Below are 10,712 nucleotides of genomic sequence, written 5' to 3' on the forward strand. Positions count from 1 at the left end.
TAAGAATTTGTATAAAGTCACCATTTGGGCTAGGAAATTCTGTTTGTTTTTTCTACATAAAATCTGAGGTTAATAAAAGGAGACTAGGGCCCATAATGTAAGTGGCCAAACGAGGTATAGTTTGGCCAAGGCCCACACGGGTTGTTTCTTTAAATAAATAAAACATTTCTTTGGGTCAAAACCCATTTAATTTTTCTAAGCAATGAACCCACGAATTAAAAGGTTTTTCTGGACTAGTGTCATGTTTTAAAGAAATTCAGTAAAGTATCCTAAAGCCCAAAAACGAAATGGATTTTAAAGTCCAAGTCTTGATTTTAGTTTATTTTTTGGAACTAAATTTAAGGCCTTTTATAAAAAATAAAAATAGCAAGTATGTTTTGTAAAGGGATCATACACAATATTTTAGGCCACAAACATAATCGCTTTCCCTTTTTAAAATCAGTTGCAACAAAATATGAAGAGTTCTTTCTTAAAATGGTCAAAACAGTCCGAGCTACGCCTAATTTATAAAAAATTAGGTAAGGGTATTCTAAAAACGTCTTAAGTGGATTAACCCAGTCCATGTGTGAGTAAAGCATGAATAGAACTTAGATCAATAAAACAAATAAATAAATTTTCCATCTTTTTCTAGAAAACTACTATCCTTATATATATAAAAGGAACTAATTATACGTGGATATCATAAATTCGAACCTAAATACCCTATATATAAAGGGGATATATTCAATTCTTTTTTTTTCAAATAATTATTCATGCAAATACTCACACATTGGAATTTCGAAGGTCAACCGTATAGTACGAATCCTTCATACTAAGGTGCCTAGCACCTTCCCTAGGGGATTACCAGAACCTTTACCTAGAACTTTGGATTCAGAAAGTTTTTCACGGTGTATGAATAAACCCTTCAAAATCGGTTTTCCTAATTTCCTAAATATTAGGCGGCGACTCTTTTAAAACAAAGTCCGAAAGAGCACCAACGATTTCGAAGTATCTTTTCCGAGCTAACTCTGCCTGCGAAAATGTGAACCGTCACAGATGGCGACTCCGCTAGGGACTTAAAGGTTCTTATCATAAGGGTTCCAATATAATTTTGGTATATTTGCATTAACTTTTTATGTGTTTACTTTCCTGCAATTATCAACTATCATTGCATGCATATCATAACTCCGTCACTCCTGGCATTTATTTTACATTTTGTTCGAAAGGGGACTTTGCGGAGCACGCGGTCGTACCTTCACTAAAAACCCAAAATACTTCTTTTGCAACCGTTATGAGGTGGGGTTGGTTCGTGGTCGTCCAATAGCCCTGACGGTTCTGGCCCAGTTGTCCGCTCGGGTTCTCGGTCTTTTGTAAAAAAAAACACGCTAGTAAAACCAGTATAGAGCTAAGCCAAATCCCTATTGAACTAGAGCATTCATACCTAGACGATCTTTGGGTATCTCAGACCCATCTAAAGCTCATTAAGAGAGACCACCTCATGTTCGGATGGTCTATGACCCGAAGAACACCGCATCTCATTTATGTGTTATATGGAAGCATGTTTAGTGCCTATGTGATGAACCATTAACCATGTGGGGATGGGGGAATCCTAACAGTGTTCCGTTTTGTAGATGGAAGACCACATCCACTTTGACATAATCATCAAGGCTCCAGATCTATTGAGGGTTTGGTGGGAATGGTTAGGTGATGCTCACAAGAAGACAATTAGCTGCACTCTAGGTCACCTACCAGCTATCATGACAATGAAAGGTCGACCAAAATTAATAGAGGTGTTAGCCGGACATTGGGACGATAAGGAAATATTGTTCCGCTTCGGCGAAATTGAGATGACTTCGGCCTTAGAGGAGATTAGGGATGCCATAGACAACAATGGAACATGTCTAAGAAGACGACACAAACCAGATCACCACCTGTTATTTCCACAGAGGCCCACAGTCGGCCAGATCATGAAGTTCCTTGCATTAACTGAAGCACCCTGGGTGCGAGGGCCCATTGTAGCCTTTAGAGATCTGTATCGGAGATTCAGAGATGCCACCGGATATACTATGTATCAGAGAGAGTTCAAGAGTAGAGAAGAGTGGGAAACTGTTAGACCCTTGGAGTTCGCCATAGCCTTGCTGGGCATTATGGTGTTTCCACAGGGCGATTCGATGACCCTAGACACCCGAGTGATCTACTTAGCCCATGCCATTTCTATGGTGTAACCAAGGATCAAGAAACGAGGTACTTCGATTTAGCAACATCATCCGGGCAGACATTTTTCAGACTTTGGACAAATGTCGGAATGGTTTTTGATACTTCCAAGGGTGTAACATGTTGTTACAGTGGTGGATTATCAAACACATCAACATGGCTAAGGAAGTTCAATATCTGAGCAATCACAACAGGGTAGACCGTCTTACAAACTATTGGCCGAATCTTGGTTACATGTCCAAAGGGGCATGGGCCGACTTCTTTGAAGAATTGACTGAAGGTAGAATCCAGTGGATATTTCCTGAATTCATATCAGAAAATGTGGTGGTTCGGGGCAAGAGTTGTCCTTTTGTGCCATTAGCCGGGGTTCAAGGAATCTGCCCTTATTATCCATCTCGGATTTTGAGGCAATTCGGTAGGAGGGAAGTGATACCTCAGGTGGGAAATCCTGAGCAATTCATCATTGAGCACACAGAGCAGAAGATCAAGAACGGTAAGGTGATCCTCAGATAATGGAATGATCGCGTGAGTTGGGGTCCAGATACTTTAGCTCCAGACAGGTTCGGAGCAGGGTGTGACCCGGGGTATCATGAATGGCTACAGGGACACCTGGCCCGGGCATCTATCTTAAGGCCCGCACCTTCCCACGATGCTCAAAAAGAGGAGCATCTAAAGGAATGTCTTGAAAGCACGGACGAGCACTTAGCCTAGATTTTAGAAGAAACCGATCCGGTAATAGTCAGGATGGAAATATATCAAGCAAGGCTTCGGATTCAGACCACCCTTCGGAGCGTGAATAAGGCCAAGTCAAGCTAGGCCTCGACATCAGCTGCTGGAGGAGGACCCTGCTGATTTACTGCTTTATATTGAGCCTCTTGTCGTCTTTATCATCTTTGCAATCCCTGCGGGGAAGATAGTTTTATTACTATTTTATTAACTAATGTGATTTTTCGGGGCAATGGTTCATTTTCACAAATGGCACTTGCATGCTTTAACGTTTAGGAGATCCTTAACTCGAAAAGGTTTTAGAAACGCGGGTAGTATAAATATTTGTTCAAATTATATGAATGCTTGCTACGTGCTTCACATGCCTTCTTGCTATGTGTGTTATCATATATTAAGGCTTGAATACATTTGATCCAATGTCCTAAAACTACATACCAAAAGAAAAACCAAAAGCTTAAAACTAACCCAAATTTATCTCCGTTAAAAGGTTGACTTGCCCTAACAAACCAAGGAGAGAAAGAGACGTGGACTTTGGGAGAGACAGCGAAAATGTTGAGAGACAAAGTAATACAAATGGAGAAGAACTTCCAAGAGATAGGAAAATTGAAGAAGTAAACCGACTGCTAGAGATGGTAGGGAACCCACCCGAGGGCATACCCCAAGAACAATACTATGGAAATGTCCCAGAAGGAATAAGGGAGTTAGTGCTGAACTATATAACTCTAGAGAGGAGGCCCATGATTCCTAGAGAAGAGACTCCAGAAGGAAGGAATGAAAGCCAAGAAGCTGGATCAGATCATTAGGTAACAGAATCAGACCCCCAAGAGGAGTCAGAGCCCCAACAGGAAGCCTCTGAACCCATTGAGGGGCAGGAACCAGAAGAGGAGACTCCTCAGAATATGGAGGAAGAGGCATTGTAGCCTATTGACATAGAAGTTGAGGGAGAAGAAGAACCATTTGGAATGTTTCCTGAGTTTGGTGAATAGGAAAATGATGCCAATGAGGAGTCTGATTATTATGCCCCGACCAATGAGGGATCTGACTTCTATGAACCCTCACCTATATTAGTACCTGCCACCTCCACCATAGCATCCGAGAATTTTAGAAAGGTAGTTCCTTCCGAAACTGCTTGGTAGGGAATAGCATTCAAAGCCCACTTCTCCCTATTCAGCGTGGATCCATAACCCGTCACTTGTAAGGAGGTATATGAGAGGATGGTTGCCACAGGAGTTCCTTGCACCACTAGGGCTATGTTACCACCGCCCGAGTTCGTGTATACATACAAAAGGTGTCTGTTCCACCACAACCAGGATGGTCATACCCTGAATGAGTGTCTGGGGTTGAGAAGAAGAATTTGTAGTCTGATTGATGATAGGATCATTGGGACTTTGTGGGGGCTATGCACCTTACTAGTTCATGACCCTATCATCCCTAGAGAGGGAGTCTCTACTGGCACGCAGATTTGGTGGTATTATTTCATGATCTTCGAGGAATCATACGCCCGCATATTCTCAATCCTGGCTAGTCTGAGGAAGATTAGACCCGTGGAACCTGTCCACGAGCCCGCATCATTAGGGCCTAACAGGAACAAATTTTGCCTGTATCGTATAGGAGCTATGGAGTATGAAATAGAAGAGTGCCACACATTCAAGCTCGAACTTGAACACAAGATCAGTACGGGAGAGATCTTCATCATCTTACCACCACAGTACTAAGAAGGAAGGAAAATGAGAAAGAGCGAGTTCGTAAGGACGGTGACTCGCAGGACCGTATTTTGGGGTAGATAATAGGTGTCCCCATTTTTTCCACATAAAAGGTTGCCCCCTCCCCCCCCATAAGTATTGTAAGGAACTGCGCCGACCTGACGTCCCTATAGAGGGATACGCGGGAAGCCCTAGCCGGGTCTGGTCTGGGGATGTCTTTAGTTAGGTTTAGCTTAAAGGATATATGTATCCTTCTTTTGTAAAAAGAACTACGACAGGGCCTAATTTCCCTTGGTAGGATACGTAGGCAGTCTACGTAAGATTCGGTCACTACATAATATAAATTACAATTCCCCCCCCCCCCCCCCCCCCCCTCCCTAATTGGTTTAACTTCTGTAACAAGGGAGAGTTTGCCAGAGTAAGTCAGCCATAAAGGCCATTAGACCAAGATCCACCCAAACATCAAAAGCCCATAAACATCCGAGCCTTTAGGACATAGGATCAAAAGTGTTCAAGCTTAATATATGACTTTATGTGCTATGTGCGCTTTAAATATAAATTTGTGATATTTTGTTGTTATACTTTATGTTAAATAACTAGCATTGTCTACCGTTGAGTTATTCTTGTCTTATAAAACGAGACAGATTAGCGTAGTACCAAAAGCTGGCATACTTTATAAGATCCAAAGCCGCGTTAGCATCCCTTGCAGACAAAAGCAAAGAGAAGATGACTGGTACTCCCGACAACGGAACTAAGCTCGCTCTCCGTGACGGAGATGCCCAAGATCCATAAGAGGTATCATCTCAAGAATATGTGATTGCGATACTACTGACTGCCGTACGACTCTACAAGAAAAGGTATCTAGGAATGAGGCAATGAATATGGGCAAGGATGCCTCGACAAAGGAAAGAAGGCTTCCTCCTCCATTCCCTTTCCCGAGCTCACCAATTCCCGATCACTTCCCTAAATATCCACCAGGAACCATCCCACCTCCACTAAGCTCCACCAACCCAAACCATATTGGAACTTCCTACTACACTTCTTCTCTAACAAAATACACCCAAGTCCCAGGGATCACCCACTCAGTTCTTTCTTACTAGGCTCCTCATCCTATTCACATTAATCCGGCAACCCAATTGCGTGGTCCAGCTCCACCCACTGGCCAGACTACCACTGCCCCGCTCAACCATACCACCCACAAGGTTTCGTTCTTTACTCCCAACATCCCCAGCGAATGTTCTCCAGGGTACAAGGAGCTAAACCATTTTGAAGAAATGGAAAGGGCCTGGAGAGCCGAACAGGATAATTGGGAAAAAGATATGGAGAAAAAGATTGAGGAATTACTGGAGAAATCCAACTGGCCTGCAAGAAAGGCTATGGGCCTAAGATATGATGGTTTGTGCATGCATCCGAATCTGGACATGCCAGAAGGGTTCAAAATCCCAAAATTTGAGATGTTCAATGAAACAGGGAATCCCAAGGCACACCTCTGATCCTACTGTGACCAATTAGTCGGAGTAAAGAAAAATGAACCTTTAATCATGCGACTATTCAGTCGTAGCCTGACCGGAGAAGCTGTTGAATGGTTCGCAACTCAAGATATGCGTCAATTGTACACCTGGGAGGACATGGCAGAATCCTTCATCGAAAGATTCTGCTTTAACGTCAAAACAGTACCAGACCGCTATTATCTTGAAAAGGTCAAGCAGAAATCAACAGAAAACTACAGGGAGTTTGCTAGCAGGTGGAGGGCCGAAGCAGCCCACGTGCAGCCACGAATGTGTGAAGGAGAGCTAGTCTCTGTGTTCATCAGGTCCCAGGAGCCTGATTTCTATGATAGCATACTGTCCATGGCTAGAAGATCATTTGTTGAATTGGTCAAAATGGGAAAGGCTATAGAAGATGGTCTCAAATCCGAGAAAATAGTTAGTGTCTTCAACAAAGCATCTGGACAAGCTGCTGCAGGAATCTTCTGCAAGAAGAAAGAGGACGTGGCAAGCACATCCCACATTCCAAACCCAAGCCCAAAGAACAACAATCCACCCACATAACTACACGCCTCATAAATTATCTGACACCAGTTTACTACGCCCAACCAAGCTTTACCACCACTGTACCAACTTATACAGCTCTGCCTAGCGTTCGTGTGTCCGCTCCCACTTACCAAGCACTACCCTAACAAAATTACCATGCAAACAACCCCTACAAGCATATCGACCATCCCAGAACTACCAAAATCAACCGCCACCCCCAACATACAATGCTCCACGTCCCGCTTTTGAAAGAAAGCTGGTAAGGGAATTCACAATGCTCCTCGAGCCCAGGGCTCGGCTCTTTGAAAGGCTATTAGCTGCAGGCTTGATTCAGAAGGTGCCACCGAAACCAGCACAGTCAGGAAATAGATTTTACAGGGATGATCAGCCCTGAGCCTATCATTCAGGAAGAAATGTGCACAGCACAGAAGATTGTATAAATCTCAAACATAAAATCTAAGATTTGATTGACAAGAGGGAAATCGTCTTTGAAACCGCAGCTCCCAATATGAACACAAACTCGTTGCTCAACCATGGAAATAACGGAGTCCACACGATTGAAAAGAATGAGGACTGGGAGGCTTGTAGACCATTAATCCCCAGAGCAGTTGAATCCCCGGAACACACGGTAGCCTCCCTCACACTTCAGGAGTGTCCGAATTTGAAGGCTCTGCTCCCAACGCCGGGAGCCACAACAGTGACATCGAGATTCAAATCCTTGATTCCAGCACCCGTAGTAGCTCAGGTGGCACAACAAATTGCTCCCATAAAGCCAATCACTGCACAAGTAGCCATGGCCCAAATCATGACCCGTTTAGGGAGGTGTTACACCAATGAGGATTTAGCTCAAAATGCTACAAGGAAGGAAAACACCCAAAAGAGGGCAATAACTGAAGGAGAAGCGGAGGATTTTTGGCGGCGCATGCAGCCAAAAGATTACTCCATTGTTGAATATTTGAAGAAGACGCCAGCACAAATATCGATGTTGTCATTACTAGCCAGTTCCCCATCACATAGGCAAGCTCTCATCAGAGTATTAGACGATGCACACGTACCAGCTGGTACAAGTAGCGAACACTTGGCTGGACAGGTAGCCTATATCATCAGAGAACACAAAATCTAGCTCTCAAAAGAGGATTTACCAACAGAAGGAACCGCCCACAACAAAGCCCTTAACATCACCATGGAATGCCATGGTAAAGCAATAGGAAGGGTGCTGGCGGACAATAGATCAGGCATCAATATTTGACCTGTCACCACATTGACTCAGCTTGGTCACGACATAGGCAAGATTCATCCGAGTGGGACAAACATCAGGGGATTTGATGGGTCTCTAAATGATTCCCTTAGAGAGATAGACCTACAGATCTAGGTTGGACCTGCCACTTTCACAGCAGAATTTCAGGTCATGGTAATCACCGCCAACTACAATATGCTCTTGGGAAGACCCTGGATACACTCCGCTGGCGCAATCCCATCAACTCTGCACCAGGCCATAAAATTTGAATAGCAAGGACAGGAAATTGTGATGGCAGGTGAGAAGGATACTCAGAAGTATCCTTACAACACCATTCCTATGATCGAAGGGAGCCCTCACTCGCCAAACTTTCATGTACTGGAACACATTGGGACCACTCGTGCAGAGGAAGAGATTGATAAGCCTATGCCAGCAGTCTACAGAATGATTGCCTCCACCATGCTGAAGAATGGCTTCGAAACAGGAAAAGGTCAAGGGAGAGACCTCGGAGAGATAACAGAGCCTGTCCTAATCCCAAAAGAAAATTACCACTTTAATCTAGGGTATACTCCTAGCGAAGACGAGCTCACAAGGGCAATAAACAAAGAGCCAAGAACAAGGAACTTGTTTCATCAAATTTCGGGTCTATACCAGTCATTCCCCATAAAGATGGCGACACTGAACGAAGAAGAAACAGATAGGAGTCTCAGGTCACTATTCCAAGAAGAGGGATGCTACGCAGTCATTGAAGAAAACCATGAGACACCTAGTGTATGTAGGCTAAGGTCGAGAGCGCCTGAATAATTGGACATACACCCTCCTCTTGGCTCCTCGGTAAAGAGATGGATTTCCCTTAAAACTTTTTGCTAAAAGCGGTGACATCGGCAGAGGCCGGAATGATCACCTTTTTTTCTAAATTACTTCATAAAGTTTAAAAATGGAAATGGTCCGACGTTTTTCTGAACCAGGACTACAGTTGTAGCCAATTGCTCTTAAATTAATGAAAAGCCTCGATTTACATAAAACTGCTATCTTTATCAGATAATAATAATAATAAAGGTTTTTCTAACTAATTACGCATAACATGTAATAACAAACCTAACTTTACTATGCCTCGCCTTTTCAGTATTAGTCATAATAAAATAACCGAAAATGTCTTGACGTGTCATGAAATGAGCGAGGAAAACAGACAACAGGAATAGGAGGAGTACGCTAAATCAACAATGATGCCAAAGGGACTAGTAGAAGAATTGGAAGAATTAGAACAAAAGAAAAAGTTGAATATGGATGAAACTAAGGGGATCAACCTCGGTAACGAGGAGGATGTCAAAGAGACGCGAATCAGTGCTCACTTGGAGGCTCCATAGAAAAAAGAGCTCGTAGCTCTATTAAGGGAATATGTGGACGTCTTCACCTGGTCATACACAGATATGCCAGGTTTGAGCACTTAAATTGTAGCTCACATACTGCCTATTAAGGAAGGCTTCGTTCCTGTTAAGCAATAGACCCGGACATTTGCGCCTAGCCTGAGTATCAGGATAAAGGACGAAATGGAGAAGCAAATCGAGTTTGGAATAGTGGAACTGACGTCCTACCCCACGTAGGTAGCCAACATAGTGCCAGTACCAAAAAAGGACGAAAAGATTTGCATCTGTGTGGACCACTGAGATCTCAACGGGGCCAGTCCAAAAAGCAACTTTCCACTTCCAAACATCCACATCCTGATAGACAACTGTGCCAAGCATGAGCTGCAGTCGTTTGTGGATTGTTTCACCCGGTACCACCAGATACTTATGAGCGAAAAGGATGCTGAAAAGACAAACTTCATCACCCCTTGAGGAGTCTACCATTACAGGGTAATGTCGTCCGGCCTAAAAAATGCTGGTGCCACATACATGAGAGCTATGACTACCCTATTCCATGATATGATGCATCGAGAGATTGAGGTCTACGCGGACGATTTTATCATAAAATCAAGGGAAAGCTCAGAGCATATTGTGTATTTACGTATGTTCTTCGACACACTTCGCAAATTCAATTTAAAGATGAACCCTACAAAGTGCGCATTTGGAGTGCCTGCAGGTAAATTGCTGGGATTCGTAGTCAGCCGTAGGGGCATTGAATTGGACCCTACTAAGATTAAAGCAATTCAGGAGCTACCGCCTCTCGAAACCAAAAAAGAAGTCATGAGCTTCTTGGGAAGGTTGAACTATATTAGACGATTCGTAGCCCAGTCAACTGTGATTATAGAGCCAATCCTCAAGTTACTCAAGAAGGACGCTCCCACAAATTGGACAGAGGAGTGCCAAGAGGCATTCGACAAGATCAAGAGATACCTCTCCAATCCTCCTGTCTTGGTACCGCCCAGGCCAGAAAATCCTCTACTACTGTATCTGTGGGTATCAGAGAAGGCTTTCGGGTGCATACTCACCCAAAATGATGAAGAGGGCAAAAAGGAACATGCCGTCTACTATTTGAGTAAGAAGTTCACCTCCTGCGAAGCGCAGTATACGCTCGTAGAGAAGACCTGTTATGCTTTGACCTAGATTGCCCAAAAACTGAGGCATTAACTATCAGTGTTTACCACTCACCTCATAGCTAGATTGGATCCACTACGATATATTTTCTGGTAACCGATGCCCATAGGAAAATTGGCTAAATGGAAAATGCTGCTAAGCAAATTCAACATCGTGTATGTAGTGCAAAAGGCAATCAAAGGATAGGCCCTAGCGAACCTGCAGGCAGAAAGTCCCGTGGATGATGAACTGGAACCATTACGAACTTTCTTCCCAGATGAGAAAGTGATGGCCATGGAAGTGG

General features: G+C 43.5%; 1 protein-coding gene across 1 annotated transcript; it reads left to right on the forward strand.

Annotated features, from left to right (window-relative positions):
- Positions 1-9,937: 9,937 nt before the first annotated feature.
- Positions 9,938-10,438, forward strand: LOC132637626 (uncharacterized mitochondrial protein AtMg00860-like). The gene has a single exon (XM_060354686.1). The coding sequence runs from the start codon at positions 9,938-9,940 to the stop codon at positions 10,436-10,438; it is 501 nt and encodes a 166-aa protein (XP_060210669.1).
- Positions 10,439-10,712: the final 274 nt, after the last annotated feature.

Source organism: Lycium barbarum, chromosome 4 (genome assembly GCF_019175385.1).
Source record: "Lycium barbarum isolate Lr01 chromosome 4, ASM1917538v2, whole genome shotgun sequence".
Lineage (NCBI taxonomy): Eukaryota > Viridiplantae > Streptophyta > Magnoliopsida > Solanales > Solanaceae > Lycium > Lycium barbarum.